Genomic DNA, 22389 nt, shown 5'->3' with positions numbered 1-22389 from the left:
TGCTAACTTTTTTGCACACCTTAAACTCAACCCTGGTACTAGCCGAATCTAAACCCCAGTTGAAAGACTAATTTTAGCGTCGGAATCTCCATTGGTAGCTAATACCCCGGCAACATTCTCCAGCGAGGACTTCTCCGGTTTTGCATCTCTCTCCTCCTTCATCATTTTAATCTTTTAATTTATGGTCTATGGTTTATGGATGCACAACTTTATGTTGACGCGAACTTATATAAATCTCCTCTTCTTTCCTTTTAATTGATCCAAGTATGTTGGTATCAAAATTGTTTATTAAAAAATAAAATTCTAAGGCAAGTTGAAGAAGAAAAAAAATTCTTTTTATTATTTTCCTCTGAACAATTTTCATGTATCAATTATTGAAACATATTAATGACAAAACAATGACTCAAGGAAGCAAATACAACAACATTTGCATTATGAGCCCACCATGCAATCTAATGAAACATTAAAAAGTGATTCCACAGCTCAAGGAAAATTTCTGAAATTCTTTTCTGCAACTCTACAGTAGCTGAAATGTCTTGAAGAACATGATTAAAGCTTTGGTTTTATCCATTGACGTAGTCGAGAAAATCCTCCTTCTGCAATGCACCACTTCTCCACTTAGAATTTAAACAAATCAAATCTAAAACTATCAGACAATTCCTCAAAATATAGGTTTGAAAGCTTCCTGCACTTTTTTCATACTTATATATAGGAGGAATTCTTTCACCATTTTTCTGGATATGAAACTATATTCTATCATGATAATATATAATGGATATGATCCATGTTCCTGAAGCCTATTCTTTATATCAACTCCAATGAATTAAACAAGGAGAGTATAATCCCAATATTAAATACAATATCTTATGGATTACCAACCCTATTAAAAGAAAATCTTATCTCATGATTGATAATAAGAAAATACCTTCTAATGATGTATACAACATTAAGTTTGAGTTGAAAATTATACTTAAATGATAAAAAGTTTGCATTTCACCTATTTACTTACACTCCAAGAAAAAGAACATTAAATTTTACTTGAATTATACGTAAGAATATTGTTTTGAATTTCAAAAGTGTTGTTGTCATAATAATTAATTTTCTTTTTGAAGAAAATTGAAGGTATGTGAAAACAACACTTTAACACTATTGAATAGCCCCATCTAACCACCAAATGAAACATAAAGATGTAAATGTTCTTTCTTCATCATGAATGGAGGAAAACTTTATCTTAATGAACAAAGTTTTCAGCTACGATATTCAATGCCTGAAGAGCTGTTTTCCATTAAGCAAAAGTAAATTCTCTATTATCTGGGGGAAAATCCTCTGTTGTGCACAACAATACACTTTTTAATACTAAATAACATGCTAAAATTTAAAGATTGATTTTAAATTTGAAAAATCCACAGTAACATTGTAGTTTCTTTACTTTCTGAGCCAGTTATTTGGCATATGTGTGTACTGTTGTATATAATAGATGATGTTTTTCCATCACCTGGGTGAAGGGCAACTCGGTTGAATATTTTAGTTTTGTTGCTATTTCCATCATTCAAGTTTCTATTACTTGTCTATGTATGCTACCATGTATGTATCATTGTATGTACGCATGATGAATTACAGTACTTATTATCTATATGGTGTATCTATCATTATGAAAAAAGAGCTAAGACAACCTAGATTATACATCTACAAGCAAAGTCTTGCCTTGGACATTGAGAGCCTGGATTCGAGGGTCATATCCACCTTTCTGCTCCATTTCCCATTGAAAGGACTTTTCAACTGCTATTGTTCTACGATCCAACCATTCGATGATATCAGCAAAGACCAAGTCAATGTTTTCGATGGGCTCTCCTGATGTGAGAGCATGACACATCCCTTGATACAACTTCAAAGTTTTGTCTTCGCTTATTGCCGATTCGTATAGCAATTTACTTGTGGAAGGATCCGTAACCTTGTCGTCACCTCCATGCACTATTAAGAACGGCAACGAGACCTATCCATCAAATTCAAGCATCAGCTTTCAGTCCTTGCTTCTATAGAGTAAACAAACATGAGTTTCCTACTATAGAAAAACTTAATTAGAGATAGAAGACCTAATTTCTCATATGGGATGGTGAGAGAATCTCTTAATTGATCTCAACAAGAATTTTCCTTTTCATAGGGTGATGGTGTTTGCTAAAATCACACTCAAAAGAGGGAAAGAAGGGTGATGGTGTTTGCTAAAATCACACTCATAAGAGGGAAAGAAAACCCTTCAAGTTCACTCTAGCTGAGGGTCCACTGGCATCAGATCTTACTCTTTTGATATTTAAATTATCATTGACTTTTACTTCTATCTTATAATATATCAAGATAAGATCAAGAAATGAGAAGAAAGGGACCTGGTGAAGGTTCTGCTCCAGATCTAAGCTAACTCTGAGAAGCTCATTTCCAGTTTTCAAGCGAGGCCTTTCTTTATAACAAAAAGGGTTTGACCTGACCTGAACAATAGCATAAAATAACACATTATATCTCTTAAATTGATGGTTATGTTCTACTAAACAAAAAGTTTTAAGTAATTAAACATTAAATTATATTCTGTTGCATTAATTAATCTATCTGTATATATACCTCTTCTCTCCTTTCTGGTTCTTTAATGGCAATGTCTGTTATATCTTCAGTTGGAATGATTTTCCATGTTGGAATGATCTTGCAGAGCTGATCCAATATGCTGATCAAAATTGGGTGTGGTTTCATATTCTCTGCTATCTGTGTTTCACAATCATACATAAAAAAAAAGACATGGAAGAACTCAATTTTTTTATCAACTATTTGGACATTTTGAAGAAATTTGATTATGGTATGTTTAAAGGCTTTGACAATGAGACTTTGAAAAAATGGTTTATAGAATTTGGCAAGGAAAGATTAGGAGATTTTCTAAAAAAAATAGAAGGTTGTGGCGGCAACATGCTATTGGCTGGTTGTCTCATTTACAGGGTCAAATCAATACATTCTAAGAAAAAAATATTTGAATATCAATCTCATTAATATTATCGATCTCAATAAGTATCATGTCAAATCTCATCAATCGATTACTTTTCTTTTGTTTAAAAGGAAAAAGAAAAGAAAAAGAAACAACTTTTTTCATGAAATATGAGACATTGAAGTTTTACAAGTAAAGTGATCCATTCAATAATAAGAAAGCGAAGAAAACGTGATCGTTCTTGCGAACTAGTCTTCTTCTTAGAAGTCTCAATCCTCTACCGTGGATCTACCCATCACGGTAAAGATATGTGTTCTCCTCGTATTTTTTTCACTACACAATAAGGACTGGGTCCACCTCGCATACCTGAGAAAATGGGTAGGCCCCGTATTTGCGTGGTGAAAAAGTGTGAGAAAAACACATACCTCTACGCATCCTTGGAAGTTGGAACTCTCTTCTCAAAGCTAGGTGGACTTAAAAGAAAAAAAGAAGGAAGAAGAAACAATTTTTTCAAGAAATACAAGACATATAAGTTGTACAAGTAAAGTGATCCATTCAATAATAAGACAGTGAAGAAAACGAGATCGTTGTTGGGGACCAATCTTCTTCTTAGAAGTCTCGATCCTTTGCCTATGTGTTCTCCTCATACGTTTTCACTACACAACTAGGATAGGGTCCACCTCTGCATATAGAGAAAATGGGTTGGCCTCCTAGTGGGCCCTATTTGCGTGGTGAATAAGTGTGAGAGAAACACATACCTCTACGCATCATGGGGACTCAATCCTCAAAGCTAGGTGGATGTAAAAGAAAATACATTTTTGTATATATTGGTAATTACTGAATTATACTTTATCATAGAAAATAGATTATTTGGATAAGAGAGATTGGAAGAGGGTTACTTGAGAAAACTCCAAAGCCAAATTGGTCCAAATGGAGATAAAAATACTGCAAGGGCTTGAAGAGAGAGCAGAGACACACCTTACACATAGGAGCAACCAAGATTGCACCATCCCAATACTCAGGTTTCTTTCTGTGCAAGAGGAGAGTCACTGCTCCACCCATGGATTCTCCCAAGAGAAATCTCATTTTACTTCTGTTCTCTTTCTTCTCTGCAGTGATAATGAAGTAAGAAAGTGCTTCATTTACTAGTTTAGTTGATATAAATAAGAACAAGAGATCTCCTAAACCAGAATCAGGAGATAACTAATTAAACAAAAAATTATGGGGAAGAAGGAAATTTAATCTGACCACAAATGCTTGTGAAATAGCGAGAACAGTCATTGACAAGATCATCAAAGCAAGGGATATAAGCGCTCAGGCCAGCTGATTTCCCATGCCCCTCATAATCTATCCCATAAACTGCAAAACCCTCTTTTGCAAGTCGAGTTGCAGTACCTGCATCATCGATTCAGAGATTTAGAACATCTGGAATTTGAATCTAGTCATGAACACGAAAATTAAAAGCTTCATTCTGTTCCATTCACCTTTCATTGAGATGCTGCACTCCATGGCATATCCTATAAACACCAAGAAAACAAGAAACCCAGATGGATTAGCAGAAGAACCAATATAGAAAAAACAGAGTACGAGCAGTTGGTGATGTGGGTATACCATGGCAAAGAAAGATTAAAGCTTTTGGTTCTGTATTTGCAGGAACCCATTTGCACGTATAGAGTTTGAGTTCCCGAGAATTAATTATGAATTCCTGCAATACAAATTGCCTTAGTTGAAGGAAAAACAAAGAAGAAGAAAAAAAACCCATGAACCAAGAAGGAAATTGATTGACCTCGTCGAATCCGATTGTTCCAGTCTCTATTGCCTGTACATTTAGAGAAAGGAATGTTAGAAATCAGACGATAAGAAGAGCATTCTTACATGGTTAAATAGAAAGAGTTGACCGCAAAAGCTGTGAGGAGTAGAGGAATCTGACCATGAGGAAGAAGAAGCGGAGGAACCTCAGAAAAATTGGAAATGAGAGAGAAAGAGAAAGAGACTAACTCGAATCACCCAAGTATTATAATGGCAATTATCAATAAGATATAAATGGAAAGCGAAGAAAGAGGAGAAGAAATTGGGAATGGGAATGTGCAGAGAGAAAGGGTGAGATTGAGAGGGAGATACGATTCGTCATGGCCTTATAAGTTATAATTTTTATTTTTTTATTTTTTTATTTTATTTTTTACCTTTTTATTTTTATTTTTTTGAAACAAAATTTTTATCGAAGCGACTTTCAGTTTGGTCTTTGCCAACAAAGTCAACCTTCTTCGTTGTTTCTTTTTTTTTTTTTTTTTTTTTTGTTTTGACTACGGTTTATCAAGGCCAGCTTAGGCTTTGATCTTTGCCAATTTAGTCAACCCATGATGTTCTCATAATTTTAACTCGGAGAGAAGTTAGTTTAGGTAAGAGTTTGGATCAGTTCCTCATAGGAGAGAACAATGTGTTCCCTAAACGCCTTCTCACGACACAATGGAATAGGGTCCACCTAGTGGTGGAGCCACTAAGGGGCTGGGGCCGTGGGCCCCGAAATTTTTCAAATTTTATTATAATTCCTCTAATGTTTGTATTTTTTATGTTAATTTTTTTTTTCTTCTACTTTTTTTGTTCACATGTAAAATATCATTATTTGACCCTTTCAATATTGAGAACAATTTTTAAAGGTAAAATAATGGGTATAAATGTCATCCCTAATTAAAACCTAACTCATCAATCCTTATTTATTCTCCCCTCTCTTCTCTCTCACATCTTTTCTTTCTATTTATTCTCTTCTCTTTCTATAAACGTGGGTTAAAAGAAAATTTTGAAAAAAATCTTATTAGATATTCAAAATGTCATTTCTAATTAGAAACTAACTCTTTAATCCCCATTTATTCTCTCATATCTCATATCTCCTCTTTTTTTCCTATTTATTCTCTTCCGTTTTTTTTTTTCTTTCTTTTTTTCTATTTATTCTTCCCTTTCTATAAGCGTGGGTTAAGAAAATTTTGAGAAAAAATCTTCTTCACAAGTAAGTACTTTTTCTCTTTCTCAATTTATTTATTGTTTTTTTTTCTCATTTTTTTTGTTATTCTTTATTTGACTTTATATTCTTTGTTTTTTATTGCTTCTGCAAATTTTGTTATTTGATTTTATATTTTGAATAAAATGTTTAAAGGTAGTAAGGTAACTAATTATCATTGGTTTGCATCTCTTATTTAAAAAAAAAAAAAAAAAAATTGGTTTGCATCCAACTTTTAAGGGTTGAAGTCATATGTATTTTTTTATTTTTATTTTGGTATTGATGCTTTAATTACTTTATTGTTGAAAAAAATATCATTATCAATACTTTACCTATTTTTGTCAAATATGTGTGGGCCCTATAAAATATAGGTGGGTCTATTCTTTAATAAAATAAAATAATTCATAGGTGAAATCCCCAATGGGTCTTATAAAGGCCCACATAATATGTGTAGCGAAAAAGCATTAGTGCTTCCCCAATCTGAACTTTCATTCTTCGGCCCCCCTATATTGAATCCTGGCTCTGCCCCTGGGTCCACCTATTAATATTAATAAAATAAATCATAAGTGGAATTCTAATGGATTCTAGATGGGCTCCACCATTATTGTGTGGAAAGTTTTTTTATTTTTTTATTTTTATTTTTATTTTTTAATTATTTTTTTTATATACTGGTGCTTTTTTAAATCTGGAAATGAAATGTCGCCAGATAGGTGCGAACCCAAGACCTCCCCTTGAGAGTCTGGGCTTTTAACCGCTTTACTAACCCACCATTGACTCACATTGTCACTCTTGACAGAGAACTTATCCAAACTCTTTGGGTAAGCAATGCCTCTTTGACTATGGGTAGATGACTCTTTGACTATGGGCAAATGACTAGTAACTAAGTAATAACAATATTTGCCTCTCTTGATTTTAGGGTCTCATCTATGATTTATTTTATTAATATTGATAAGTGGGCCCCACTATTATTGTGTGGGGAGGAACCATCGGGAAGCGCATTGTTCTTCTTAACAAACAACTTATTTGGACTCTTTAGGTAAGCAACACCTCTCCTTTTATTCTTTCTTTCTTCTCTTTTTTCATTTTTTTTTGGGTGGGGGGGGGGGGGTTGGTCGTGTGGATGGATGAGTAGTAACTACTATATCCATGATAACCAGTTGGATCCAACACGATTAGGCTAACACCAAACCAGGACAACCGAGCACATATCCAAGGGGCAAGGTTGTGCCTTGGAATCTCCTATTGATGGCTTAAATAAGAGCCTAGGTCATGTAAAACATGGAAAGCCACTTGTGCATGCCTCACACACAAACAAGAGTGACCGGGTTGGAGTGTATCTTTGAGAGAGATTGAACAGTTCATAACAAGCGGCCGTCAATCAAATCTGACGATGACCAAGTGTTAAGGTAACATTATAAATACCTCGAATCCAAACAAGGCAAATGTAACCAAAATTCTCTGTTACTGCCGTATCATTATACTTTCTTCCTGTTGTATAAGGCACTAACTTGATCATCGGAGGAGGCCCCAACCATCCAAGGACAACCTATTTATTTGCAAGTATATCATTGGTCTCGTCAAAACCAAATGCAAATAGTATCTTTTAAGAACACTGCCTCTATTGATTTTGTTAGATCAAGTGTGACTAGCTGAACAGTTGCTAAATTTATTACCAAAAAAAAAAAAAACACAAAACCGAAGAGTTTTGGAGCCATGCACCAAACAAAGGCAAAAGTGAATTATAGGAGCTTGGACAATGGTGTCAAATGCTAAATTTGGCTTCTTTTTTCTTTTGTTAGTCTCACTCTTTAGATAAATTCAATTTTATTTTTCAGTTTATAAAGAAAAAAAAAATTTATTTTTCAGTTTTTTTTAATCAACATTTTAGGTTTGTTCTAGCAGTATTTAATATCAATCTTGATTGACATCACTATAATTATTAAGTTAAGGATCCAATATATTTATTAGATTAAAATAAAAAGTTTTATCATATTGTCATATGATGTTATACTATCAAAGATACATACTTAAGTTGTGATAAATCTTTCATTAGATAAAATGATCATGTTACAAAGATTATCCACAAAATTATTACAAATACAAAATTTAGCTTTCTTATAAGGCAAGATTTGTCATTTGCTTCTGTTGTAAATTTTTTTGTGCAGAAAATCATCAAGATTCCTTCCTTTAGAGATTTCCCATAATGGTATTATTACAAACAAATAATTTAGATTTGTTATGAGATGAAATTTGTCCATTCCTTTTGTATTTAATTATTGTGTTCATTAATGTCATTAATTTTAGATTAACAATTCTACCCTCTTTTTAATAGGAAAGTATAAAATTATTTCTTTTTTGGATTTTTTATGAAGTTAAATTTGTTCATTTACTTTCGTATGTAATTATTGTATTCATTGATGCCATTAATTTGAAATTAGCAATTCTACCCTCTTTATTAATTAAAAGTTAGAAAATCATTAAATATAAACTTCTTTTTGAATTTTCATAAAACCATATTATATCATCTGTTTAAAATTGATATTATTAGTTTATTTATATTTATAATTACTTTATTTATGAATATTCAATTGATAATATATTTTTCATGAAGGAATTTCATTTGCTACACTAATGTAATATAGTAATTCCAAGGTATCAAGAGACATTTTTTTATTTAGAAGTGTAATCCCGAAGAAAGAGATCTCTGGCCCTCGATCTACTGTGCTTCCCCACACTCACATGAGTGTGGGTCCCACAATGTCCGACCTGACATAGGCACAACCTGTGTCTGTGGGTCCCACACCTCACGTAAGTGTGGAAGCATGGGGCACGAGCAGGTGCAGAGCATTTAGACTCGTAATCCCCATGCATTGCAAATAACTAGATTGAGAAGTCATTTGAATTATATAAGGAGAAAGAAAAAGAAAAACAAGCGTGCTAGCATTACTCTCAATGGGCAAGGTGTTGCTCCAACTGGTATTTAGAAATTAGAATGAATTGAGTGGTATTGCAATCGTATAGTATAGTTTCATCTCCTGTAACTTTTGTTATGTTTCAAGGAGAGTCTAGTGCAACAGTAGACACCCGCGAGGAGAGCATTGTTGATTGCAAGCTTGACTTTGTGGCCCATATCTGATCCATAGTTGCAAAGCTGTCTTTCCTTTGTTCTATGAGTTTGCTTGCTTCTTCTATAATGCTACCTTATTACCAAAACAAAAAGAATCTATTGGTTCACTCCACGTCTCAACACCCCCTCCCCCCATGTAAATCATTTGATAACCCACCAAGTGTTTATGCTTCAAAAAAGATGAGAAACGGTTTTGATTTTATATGGAAGCAGAAATACGTTCTTAGGCATTTGACAAGACGTGCTTTTGGAATCGAAAACACTATCAGCAGGGTTTAGCTGAGTCATTATCAAAGTATGAAAGTTCGGTGAAATTCGCCAGTATGTCGCAAAATCTCAATATATGTTCTCGACAACATCCATGATATAATAAATATCAAGGATTATCTTTTTCTCTTGTATATTCAACGGTAGTCAAAATCAACATTCAAGTCTCCTCATTGGGAGGTAGCAATGGCAATTTCAAAATTAAAGTAAAAAGTTTAGGTATTTGTAGGTTGTTGCACATTTGCACTTGCTTTTCATTTTGTGGATGAGGGTGTGTGGAGGAGTTATTGGGTTTAGTTAGGGAATGAGGACTATTACATGAGTACGGATCATATCCCCATCAGGAAGCAGTATGTGCTCCCCTCAATGATTTTTGACCGCAAAAATCAAGGGGGCCCATCCCATTTCTACAAATTTATATAATTATTCAGGTATGAGTCCCACGCCTTTTTTTTTGTTCAAAAAGCGTCAATGGAGCACTAGTGATTCTGACTCCTATTAGTTATACAATCAGGGAAAATTGAACACGTAACCTCTTCATTAAGAGGAGTCATTGCCAATTGAGCTAACATTTTGCGAGTCTGCTTTTTGCCTTTTAATATTATTGATTATTATTGATATCCCATATTCCTATGTTCAATTTCCACACAAAAAAAAAATTGTAATTAAACTAGCTATTTATGAAACTACTATTGTCTCTTCACTTCTAACATATTAAGTAGTTGTTATAACTCGTTGTCTAATGCTCATTTTGCCTTTCTTTATAATTAAGAAGCCAAATGACTCTAAAGTGATTCTTTTGTATATAAATAATCACATGGTGCATGTTGTTTTAAATAATGGTTGATTTAATCAATACTGTAAGGTGGGGGGAAAGCGCCTAATAGTATGGTTAAGACTTAAGAGTTCGAATCCTCGCGGAATCAGAAAAAGTTTCACAATGTATTTAAATTATATGGTCTTGTGGATGGATGAGTAGTAACTGTTATACCCATGATAACCAGTTGGGTACAACACAGTTAGGCTGACACCAAACCAGGATAACTGGGCACGTATCCTAGGGTCGAGGTTGTGCCTCAGAATCTCATGTGGACGGCTCAGATAAGAGCCTAGGTCATGTAAAACATTGAAAGCCACTCGTGCACCCTCTTGCCCAAACAAGAGTGACCAAGTTGGAGTATATCTCTGAGAGAGATTAAACGGTTCATAACATGCAGTTGCCAATAAGATCCGATGATGACCAAGTGTTAAGTGTAAAGTGTCACAACTCTTGTTAGGTAATATCTTCAAATTCTTTTCAAATTATATTTGATTGTTCAATTCTAGTCTAAGTTGATTAGAATTTGGTAGAGGGTGCTCTTGCTCTAATTAAAACAAAGATTGTAAAATGTGCTCTTGCCCTATTAAACATAGATTGAAAGGGTTTTTAGGGATTCAGAACTTAATTTTTTTTAGATTATTTACTTTATTCATCATTTATTGATATTTTTATTTTGTTATAACACATTATTAATTAGGTAAGCTAGAAAGATTTAGAGGAAGATAGGATAAAAGAGTTTTAGAGCCATGCACCAAACAAAGCAACTGAGCATTTGGATTCTTATTTGGGCAAAGGGAATTATAGGAGCTTGGACAATTTTCAAATCACGAGGTCTCTTTTTGTTTGTGTTGCAACTTGTACATGTTTTCTAATTGTATTTGTTTGAGAGTAAGGGTGTCAAACGCAAAATTTGGCTTCCTTTTCTTTTGTCAGTCTCTCTCTTTAGATAAATTCAAATTTTTTTTTATTATTATTTTTTTATCAACATTTTAGGTTTGTGCTAGCAGTATTTAGTATCAATCTTGATTGACATTACTATAATTATTAAGATATGGATTCAATATACTCATTAGATTAAAAAAATATATTAAGTTTTATCATATATTATTAAGATATCAAAATATGTTCTTAGGTATTTCACGAAACCCCAATATATATTCTCGACAACATCCATGATATACTAAACATCAAGGATTATCTTTTTCTCTTGTATATTCATCGGTAGTCAAAATCAACATTCAAGTCTCCTCATTAGGAGGTAGCAGTGGCAATTTCAAAATTAAAGTATAAAGTTGGGTATTTGTGGGTTGTTGCACTTGCCTTTCATTTTGTGGATGAGGGTGTGTCGAGGAGGAGTTATTGGGTTTAGTTAGGGCCTGTTTGGTTACATGAATCCAGAGATTTGAAATCTCTGGATTCATGAATCTAAGAATTATACCCATTTGATTGTACAAATCTTTAGATTCATGAAATCTAGAGATTCATATTTTTACGTTAAAAACGTGAATCTGTAGATTTATGGGTAAGAGGTGAAATCCAGAGATTTCAAAAAAATTATACATTTGCACATTCACAAAAATCACGGTCGATCATTTTTTTAGGATGAATCCACAGATTTCATTCCACAACCAAACATCTAATTTTATAAATTATAACTCTACATATTTGAAATCTCCAGACTCATGTAACCAAACAGGCCCTTAGAGAATGAGGACTATTACATGAGTACGGATCATCTCCCCATCAGGGAGTAGTATGTGCTCCCTCAATGCTTTTTGACAGCAAAAATCAGGGGGGCCCATGGAGATCCACAATGGGTCATGTCCCATTTCTACAAATTTCTATAATTATTCATGCGTGAGTCCCACGCCATATTTTTTTAGTTCAAAAAGCGTCAAGGGAGCACTAGTGATTCTAACACCTATTACTTATACAGCCAGGTAGAATTGAACACGTAACCTCTTTATTAAGAGGAGTCATTGCCGACTGAGCTAACATTTTGCTAGTCTACTTTTTGCCTTTTAATATTATTGATATCCCATATTCTTATGTTGAATGTCCACCAAAAAAATATATATTGTAATTAAACTAGCTATTTATGAAACTACTATTTTCTCCTTCAATTCTAACATATTAAGTAGTTGTTATAACTCGTTGTCTAATGCTCATTTTGCCTTTCTTTATAATTAAGAAGCCAAATGACCCTAAGGTGATTCTTTTCTATCTAAATAATCACATGGTGCATGTTGTTTTAAATAATGGTTGATTTAAATTAGTATTGTAAGGTGGGGGAAAAGCGCCTAATAGTATGTTTAAGAGTTCGAACCCTCACGGAATCAAAAAAGTTCCGTAATGTATTTAAATTATATGGTCTTGTGGATGGATGAGTAGTAACTGTTATACCCATGATAACCAGTTGGGTTCGACACGGTTAGGTTGACACCAAACTAGGATAATTGGGCACGTATCCTAGGGGCAAGGTGTCTCAGAATCTCCTGTGGACGGCTCATATAAGAGCCTAGGTCATGTAAAACATGGAAAGCCACTCGTGCACGACTCATGGCCAAACAAGAGTGATCGAGTTGGAGCGTATCTTTGAGAGAGATTAAACGGTTCATAACATGCAGCCGCCAATAAGATCCGACGATTGACCAAGTGTTAAATTTAAAGTGTCATACCCTTTGTTAGGTAATATCTTCAAATTCTTCAAATTGTATTGATTGTTCAATTCTAATCTAAGTTGATTACAATTTGGTAGAGGGTGCTCTTGCTCTAATTAAAACAAATATTGTAAAATGTGCTCTTGCCCTATTGAACATAGATTGTAAAGGGTTTAATCTTTATCTATTGTATTGAAAGAGAATCACTACTGGAATACTCTTTTGAGGTTAAGAAAGGAGTGGACTTAGACTTGCAAAGTCAAACCACTATAAAATACTTGTCTTGTGGATTTATTGCATTACTTAATTATTATTGAAATCTACAATTTACTTTGTATTTATAATTAAACCAAAAAAAATTTAGCAAGTCCACTAGTTGCAACCTATTCACCCCCCTCTAGGTTGCCTTAACAGAACTCTTTGGATGATTTTTAGGAGTCAGAACTTAAATTTTTTTAGATTATTTACTTTATTCATCATTTATTGATATTTTTATTTTGTTATAACAAATTATTAATTAGGTAAGCTAGAAAGATTTAGAAGAAGATAGGACAAATGAGTTTTGGAGCCATGCACAAAACAAAGCAACTAAGCATTGGATTCTTACTTGGGCAAAGGGAATTATAGGAGCTTGGACAATTTTCAAATCACAAAGTTATGTTTTTTTTTGGGTCAACAAATAAAAGTCATAACATTAAGAAAAATAGTGTAAGCCAGGAAACCTGGACGCCAACAAAGAGACATCAACCATGAATAAAGGTGGGATATTCCACTAAGATCGAGAGAGGGAAAGACAAGTGCCCCCTAGCAAGAAAATCAGCAAAAACATTGCTAGTCCTAAAAACAAAATCAAACAGAACCACATTAAAGTCTATGACAATCTTAAAAATTTTAGAAACTAAACTAAGACTAGACCAATCTAAAGAAGAGCTAAAGCCTTGGAGAGCCAAAACGATTGGTAGGCAATCAGAGTTCACTTGTATTTGAGATACTCCTAAAGATAGTGCAAGTAGTAGGCCATCTCTCACAGCAAGAAGTTCCATCAAAGAAGTAGAAGTTCCAAAACCATGGTTGCATTGTGCAGCAATAAAAGTTCCATTAGTGTCCCAGAGAATGCAGCTTCTTCCTCCCTTTCTAGTGTTGCACTCCCACAAACCATCCACAAAAAGTTGAAAACATATAGCATCTCCTAGGTGGTTTGCAACAATGAGCTACTCATGGAGATTTGGGACCTGAGCAATGTTCAAGAAGTTTTGGATATCTGCCAATAAAGAGGAAAAGTGATTCATAGTGTAATGTGTGGAAGCATAAATACCACGAAAAATAATTGCATTTATAGTATTCCAAGTACATCAAATTAAAGCACTCCAGATTGGTTAACTCCATCCATATCCCCACATCCCTTAAACTTTGATTGGATAAATTCCATCCATTCATGAAAATGTTCACCTTTGAAATCATCCATATTAATGCAGAGAGAGGAAAGTTCCCAACAACGTCTTGCATGGGAACAAAAGAAAAGAGCATGACCAACATTCTCAAGACAATGATCATAAATCAAACATAAAGGGGCAAGAGTGACTCTTCTAGTAAATAAAGAACTACCAATTGCAATTGCCTCATGTGATGTTCTCTAAAGAAAATGTTTGATTTTAGGAAGGGTAGGGATTTGTCAAATTTGATTCCAAAAAATAGAATGAGTAGATGATGAAGCACAATTACTTTGAGCATTTGCCATAACCAAACACTGGTAATATCCAGATTTAACAGAAACTTACCATTTCTATTTTTGTACCAAACCCATGAATCATTTGTATTGATAAACAAGAGAGGGAATGTAAGGATTGCTTCTACTTCAATAGCGGTAAAAATGGACTGGAGGAGGGGAATATCCCATTGTGCATCGTCCTATCTAATTAATTCTTGCACCCAAAGGTATGTTTTTGTTTGTGTTGCAACTTGTACATGTTTTTTAATTGTACTTGTTTGAGAGTAAGGATGTCAAATGCGAAATTTGGCTTCTTTTTTCTTTTGTCAGTCTCACTCTTTAGATAAATTTAATTTAATTTTTCAGTTTTCTTCTTCTTCTTCTTCTTTTTATTTATTTTTTATTTTTTTATCACAATTTTAGATTTGTGCTAGCAATATTTAGTATCAATCTTGATTGACATTACTATAATTATTAAGATATGGATTCAATATATTCATTAGATTAAAAAAAAAAAAAGTTTTATCATATTGTCATATCATGTTATACTATCAAACTATTATATAAAGATACATACTTAATACCTTTCTCAGCCTTTTGGCTAAGATCAAAGATACATACTTAAGTTGTGATAAATCTTTAATTGTACAAAATGATCATGTTACAAAGATTAACCACAAAATTTAGTTTTCTTATAAGGCAAGATTTGTCATTTGCTTCTCTTGTAAATCTTTCTTGTGGAGAAAATTATCAAGATTCCTACATTTAGAGATTTCTCATCATGCTATTATTACAAACAAATAATTTAGATTTTTTACGAAATGAAATTTGTTCATTACTTTTGTATTTAATTATTATATTGTCATTAATTCTAATTAATAATACTACCCTCTTTTTAATAGAAAAGTATAAAATTATTTATTTTTTGGATTTTTATGAAGTTAAATTTGTTCATTTACTTTTGTATTTAATTATTGTATTCATTAATGCCATTAATTTGAAATTAGGAATTCTACCCTCCTTATTAATTAAAAGTTAGAAAATCATTAAATATATACTTCTTTTTGAATCTTCATAAAACCAAATTATATCATCTATTTGAAATTGATACTATTAGTTTATTTATATTTATAAACTTTTTATTTATGAATAATCAATTGATAATATATTTTTCATGAACCCTTTAGAACTTCATTTGGTACACTAATGTAATATAGTAATTCCAAGGTGTCAACAAACATTTTTTATTTAGAAGTGTAATCATTTGCCATTGATTTACCTGTTCCTCCCCATACTCACATGAGGGTGGCTCCTACACTGTCTTGCCTGACATAGGCAGAACTTGTGTCTATGGGTCCTACATCTCATGTAAGTGTAGAAGAATGGAGCACGGGCAGGTTGGGGGCAGAGCATTTAGACTCGTAATCCCATGCATTGCAAATAACTAGATTGAGAAGTCATTTTAATTATATAAGGGGAAAGAAACAGAAAAACAAGAGTGCTAGCATTACTCTCAATGGGCATGGTGTTGCTCCAATTGGTATTTAGAATGTGTGGAGGACATCGCAATCCTACAGTATAGTTTCATCTTCTGTAACTTTGCTTATGTTTCAAGTAAGTGTAGTGCAACTGTAGACACCCCCGCGAGGAGAGCATTGTTGATTGCAAGCTTGACTTTGTGGCCCATATTTGATCCACAGTTGCAAAGCTTTCTTTCTTTTACTCCATGAGTTTGCTTACTTCTTCATAATGCTACCTTATTACCAAAACAAAAAGAATCTATTGGTTCACTCTACGTCTCCACCCACCTTTGTTTGGACTAAAAAAAAGCATATTCCAAACAATGTAAGGATCATTTGATACCCACAAGTGTTTCTGCTTCAAAAAAAACATGAAAACGGTTTTGATTGTCTATGGAAGCAGAAATAAGTTCTTAGGCATTTGATAAGATGCACCTTTGGAATCGAAAACACTATCAACAAGGTTTTAGACTTTTAGCAGAATTCTTATCAAGGCATGAAAGTTCGGCGAAATATGCCGGTATTTTGCAGAACCTCAACATATGTTCTCGATGACATCCATGATACAATAAACTTCAAGGATTATTTTTTTTTTGTTTGTATATTCATCGATAGTCGGAATCCACATTCAAGTATTCTCATTGGGTAGGTAGCAGTGGCAATTTCGAAATTAAAGTGAAAATTTGGGTAGTTGCTGCACTTGCTTTTGATTTCGTGGACGAGGGTGTGTGGTGGAGGAGTTCTTGGGTTTAGTTGGGGAATAGGGTTTTATGCTCTTATTATTTCAACCGTTTCACTTTATGCTTTTTTCTTCCATTGAATGCTCCAGACGCAAGGGTCGAAAGGCACACTTCACCGTTGCTTCCAGTGTCCATTGGTTTCTGATGAGTGTTCCTCTCTCATTGGACGTGAGGAACAAGAATAACATGAGGTCCATTCCCATGAGAAAGGACAACGAGGTACTAGTGGTGAGGGGAACCTACAAAGGTAGAGAAGGTAAGTGGTTTAGGTCTATTGTTGCAAGTGGATCATTTATGTAGAGCGTATCACTAGGGAGAAAGTTAACAGATATACAGTTGCAAGGGGAAGTTACCGCTAAAACTGTTGCCGACGATGAAGTTTCGGCAATTTTCACTGGTTCAGTGGAAAATTGTTGATTTTCCGATGACTTTAAGACAATATCGATTTCACCCCTTTTTTTATTTTGCTATTTTTGGGGTGAAATTCTCCGAAATGTCCTTCTATGGTTTTTATGTTTAGGATGTCAAATTTCATGATATCCCTCTGTAAATTTTATCACTCTACCATCCAACTTTTTATTCAAGAAATAGACGTAACAACAAGTAATTGTTGCATAAAAAATGTTTCTTGAAACATAACTTTCCATAAAATTCAGTTAAAGTTAAAAAAATCTCCTAAAGCAAATAGGTTTTTTTTTTTGTTGAAATAACGGGTCAGGCATAACCCAACAAAAAACAAAACAAAGAACAAACTAATTTGGTCAAACCAACATATCAGTCTGAAGAAATTCTTCTAATTCTAGAAGTGGCTTTTGTAGGATTTTCAGGATTTCCATTTTATCACAATACATTCTTGAACACCAATCGGCTATTTGGTTTCCTTCCCATCTAATGTGGGTGAAACGGACATGTCCATTTGATATGGATCTTTGATGGATGTCATTAATAATGTTCCCAAACTTTCCTTGAATCTTCGAATAAGAATAAAGAAGCAGATAGCCTGGTGGGAGTCGTATTCCATTTCAATAGCCATGCCCCCATATTAAAGAACAATATCCAATCCTTCTTTCAATGCCAAAAGTTCAATTTCTAGAATTTAAAGCAAAATAATTTTATCAAATGATTTTTCACTTATTGCTATTATTATTATTTTAATTTCTTGTAGCATACACCAAAAACTATTTTCAGTGACTTATCAAACCCGCCCCAAATTGATTTAACGCAAACACACTAATCAATTCTAAATCGAATTATTGGGCTTAAAAGAAAAACTAATTCCCGAAGTCCCAACCGGGCTACACATGGTGGTGGGCTCAACCATACTTGGCCCAGCCCAGCCCAGCCCATGTCCCAATCAATTAAGGTTTTTTTTTTTTTTTGGTAGAATCAATCAATTAGGGTTTTGAAGGTGAAGAATAAGACACCCTATCACGCGGTGGCTTTGATATATGCTGTTAGGTTTTGGACGATTGAAGGCGAGAGAGAGACAGAGAGAGAGGGAATAGCAGGGTAGAGCCGCGGCCATGGGTAAGTAGTTGTTCCGATTTCTGTTTACGATACATTGATCTACTCATCGGTTCTTACGATCTGTTTTGGTCTTTTGAATTGAAAATCTGCAGCAAGGATTAAGGTTCACGAGCTCAGAGGAAAGTCGAAGACAGACTTATTGAGCCAGTTGAAGGATCTGAAAGCAGAACTTGCTCTGCTTCGAGTCGCCAAGGTTACTGGTGGTGCACCTAACAAGCTTTCCAAGATGTACGATCTCTCTCTACTTGCGTTTTTAAAAAAATGGTTTTTTATGCGAATTCTTTTGTTTCTTTGGTATTCGAAAACTGATGGATCTTTGGGTATGCAGCAAGGTGGTTAGGCTCTCAATCGCACAGGTCTTGACCGTGATATCGCAGAAGCAAAAAGCCGCTCTGAGGGAAGCCTACAAGAATAAGAAATTTTTGCCTCTTGATCTGCGTCCGAAGAAGACCAGAGCAATAAGAAGGCGATTGACTAAGCATCAGGTACGCTTGATGAGCTTATCTTCTTATTTTAGTTAGGCCAAATTGAAAGGTTTATTTACTTAACATTGTGTGTGGATCTGAGCGTAAACACTTTTGCATTTGTCTCTAAAAAAATTTGAAAGACATACCCTTGAGTAACTTATTCAAGGGATAGGAACTAGATCTGAGATGAAACGGTTAGTTAGGTCCAGTTTGTTTTAGAAGGGTGTGAGAGTCGTATGCGTTACCCACAATCAGAGTAAAGTTAAGGCGTTTGGTTGCCAGTGGTGAGAAGCTACCCGAGAACATAGTCATTTCTTACTTTTCCGTTTACTGATTTATCATTTCATCAGCACAAAGACGGCAAGACCCTTTCCGCCGATGTCATTGTAGAGGCCAAAAGGGCCTTTGTTCTACCAAAACAGAGGGTCTTCTAGGGGACCAGCAATCTTCTGGGCAAGAGCCCATTCCCTGCATTTGGGTCTTGATGGTGTCTACTGAACACTGCGATGTGCTACAAGAAGCCAGCAATGAAGCCGGTGAATGTGTGCTGTTAGAACTCAACGCTGTTTTGAAGTAAAACTGTTTCAATAAGGGTGGTAGCAGCCAGGGGCTTGAGGGCATGGAATTTGGGTTTTGGAACTTTGGGAAACGTCACAGAAAAACATATAGGAAAACAGATAAGATGATTGACAAAGATGCAGGTGAGTAATTTGCCTGAACATGTCTTAGGTTTCAGTTAAAAAATCATCTAAAACCCTTCAGGGGGCTGTGCAGGGCACATGGTGTCTTTGGCTTCTTTTATAGGGTGATAATATTGGATTTTGTTGTGGTTCGCTCCTGCTGTATTGTGTTATGCTGACTGTTTAAAGTTTTCTTTCCCCTCTTCATTGTTCCATAGCTCTCTGTTAAGTCCTACGTTTAGTGGGGTTTTTGGAGAAACCGGATCCTCTACTTGTTCAGGGTAGGGGTCTGTGCTCCCCTCACACTTCTCCACCACACATTAGGAGGGGGGCCCACCTCTGATTTTTCTTGTTAGAATCCAGAGGTGGGCTCCCCTCCTAATGTATGATGGAGAGGTGTGAGGGGAGCACAGACCCCTTATCCACCATGGTAGAAGATCCGGTCTTGTTTTTGGAAGTGGTGGAGATGGGGTTGAAACTAAGAAGGCCCTGATAGAGAAACATTGAAAATCTAATTTCCACCCCCATTGCAACCAAATAATTCAAAATGTGTATTTCATGTGAAAGTCTGACTTCCCTCTCAATATTCTTAGTCTCTATCCTTGCAAACAAAACTAGCCTTTTGCATTGAATTAGAGATGAGATTGAATGGTTAAGAGTGTTGTCAGAATGCCATATGATTTTACAACTTGGGTTGTTTGATGGCTTTGGGGTGAGATTTCTTAGTCATGAGAAAATCTCTATCAAATTTGGATTTGGATTTAGATTTCCTCCACCCATCTCCCACCCTCCACCCAACTTTATGTCTCACAACCCATTGAACATAGGTTCCCTGGCCCCACCTATTGTTAAGTGGGCTGTGAGACAAAATTTTGGGTGGAGGGTGCACCCGAGTGGAGAGGATTTGGACGCATCGGATTTATGTTAGTGCTTTATCCACTCCTTGCATAATTCATATAATTTTAGTAGGATTCTTTAGAGTATGTTTGGTTGCAAGGGGAATGTGAAAGGGAAGGGAGTGAAGTGAAGTGAAGGTAATTCTTTTTCCCTTTTTATGTTGTTTGGTTGCAAATGGAGTAAAGTGAAATTAATTTTGCATTGAGTTAGAGATGAGATGAATGGTTAAGAGTGTTGTTAGAATGTCATATGATTTTACAACTTGGCTGTGATGGCTGTTGGGCAGTTGAATGGTTAGGAGTATTGTCAAAATGTCATATGATTTTACAACTTGTCTGTTTGATAGCTGTTGGGTGAGATTTCTTAGTTATTAGAAAATCTCTATCAAATTTATGTCAGTGTTTTATCCACTTCTTTCATAATCCCTCTAATTTTAGTAGGATTCTTTAGTGTGTGTTTGGTTGGAAGAATCCATGGATTTGAAATCCATAGATTCATAAATCAGGTTTTTAAAATCGTTTGGTTGAAAAACATCCAGCGATTCATGTACCCATGGATCTCAAGTTTTTGCTTTAAAATTGAAATTTGTGGATTCTTGGGGATTGATGGTTGGGTGCCGTCTCAGAGCTCACAGATCAGATTTTTGCAAGGGGATATCCTTTTTCAAAGTGAATCTACCTTTTTTTTCTTCTTCTTTTTTCTGTTGAAGTGGGTCTTGAGCCTCACTTAAGAGGCCTTTGCTGATGGGCTTTAACTTGACGAAGTTATCCAGCCTCCTAAGTCACAGCTTGAGGCAGATGAACTTGGTGCCTTTGACAACTTTGGGAGTCCATCTGGGGGCTGGTAAATGAATCGTTCTGTCATTGGCCACAGTGACTTCATTTCCTTTGTGAGCATGCACTGCTCTTCTTGATTTTGTGGGTAATTGAGGCAGGTGGGTGTGAATTTTGGAGTCCAGAAAGAAGTCAATTATGTTCTGGCTTGTAACATTCCCGTGCTGAAAGTGAACATGAGCCCATGATGTTGCTGCTCTCACCATTAAAGGCAACCACACAGCCCCAATTAGAAGTGCAGTGTCATGGACTTTGCCATCATCAAGTATTGCTGCCTTGTTTTCATTACATCGCATTGCATAAAAATCAGCGTATTGTTTTTGGTCACTCCACTGATGACCTCAATGCTGGGAAGGCCAAGGACAGCCTTGGCATTCAACCTCTCACCTCCCCAATCTATCTGCTCTGGGCCCTTCTCTAAAAACAAATTTGGGCAAAAATGTGACCAAATGAAGTGTGTTGTGGGGGGCTGGCTACCCTTGTTGGCTCACTCCATGACATGTGGGACTTACCTTCAAAACTTTGCTGCCCCACGCCTACTGAATTTGACCTTTTGCTGCTCTCATTTATGTTTGTGAATTTTCATGCTTGTTATATGAATCACTACAAGTCGGTGGCAATTTATCATCTGCTTTTCATTTACATGCAGGAATCTTTGAAGACACCTCGGGAAGAGAAGAAACTGAGGTATTTCCCAATGAGGAAGTATGCCATCAAAGTGTAGAGTAGGATGAATTTATTTAGACGCTGAAAGTTGGATTCATTTTTTTTATGGAAATTTTGGTACTTTCTGTGCAAGAGTTCAGACTTAGTAGAATGTTTCTCTTCCAGTTTTACGTGGAGTAGCATTCTATTCTCCCAAAGCCTTCTCCCTCCTTTCTTTTGTTTTCATTTTGGAATTTATACTCTCTTTCCGTTTGGTCTGAGGTACTAATATATCATATTTGATAGAAAACTCCCGTTGATTCTCCATGGATTTGGCAGAGTTCAAGGTTTAGCCATGGAGAGTGAGGTATGGAACACAAAGCAGGGTAAAAAAAACATCATTACGAAAAATGTAAGATGAGAGATTGTAAAATATGAGAGAAGACAATCAGACATAAATAATGAATTCAGAATTGCGCAACACGTAATTCCTATTGCACATGGTTAATTTTAAATTGGGGGCTGCTGTTAATCCTTCTAA

General features: G+C 35.0%; 2 protein-coding genes across 2 annotated transcripts; one reads left to right on the top strand and one right to left on the bottom strand.

The window, feature by feature from the left end:
- Positions 1–178: 178 nt before the first annotated feature.
- On the bottom strand, positions 179–5042 carry LOC149023414 (caffeoylshikimate esterase-like). The gene is made up of 10 exons (XM_089142790.1): positions 4893–5042; positions 4749–4781; positions 4574–4667; positions 4447–4479; positions 4211–4357; positions 3941–4071; positions 2611–2748; positions 2382–2480; positions 1705–1993; positions 179–596 (listed from the first exon to the last, which is right to left on the bottom strand). Exons 1-10 carry the CDS (start codon positions 4893–4895, stop codon positions 550–552), a joined length of 1014 nt encoding a protein of 337 aa, XP_088998916.1. The 5' UTR covers positions 4896–5042; the 3' UTR covers positions 179–549.
- Positions 5043–18219: 13177 nt separating this feature from the next.
- Positions 18220–22389, top strand: LOC149023413 (large ribosomal subunit protein uL29-like). The gene is made up of 4 exons (XM_089143950.1): positions 18220–18326; positions 18419–18554; positions 18655–18811; positions 21853–22389. Exons 1-4 carry the CDS (start codon positions 18323–18325, stop codon positions 21925–21927), a joined length of 372 nt encoding a protein of 123 aa, XP_089000076.1. The 5' UTR covers positions 18220–18322; the 3' UTR covers positions 21928–22389.

The sequence above is a fragment of the Hakea prostrata genome, chromosome 2 (assembly GCF_041222555.1).
Source record: "Hakea prostrata isolate BN-2017 chromosome 2, UWA_Hpros_2, whole genome shotgun sequence".
NCBI lineage: Eukaryota > Viridiplantae > Streptophyta > Magnoliopsida > Proteales > Proteaceae > Hakea > Hakea prostrata.
This window is presented reverse-complemented; position numbering and strand designations above follow the sequence as displayed.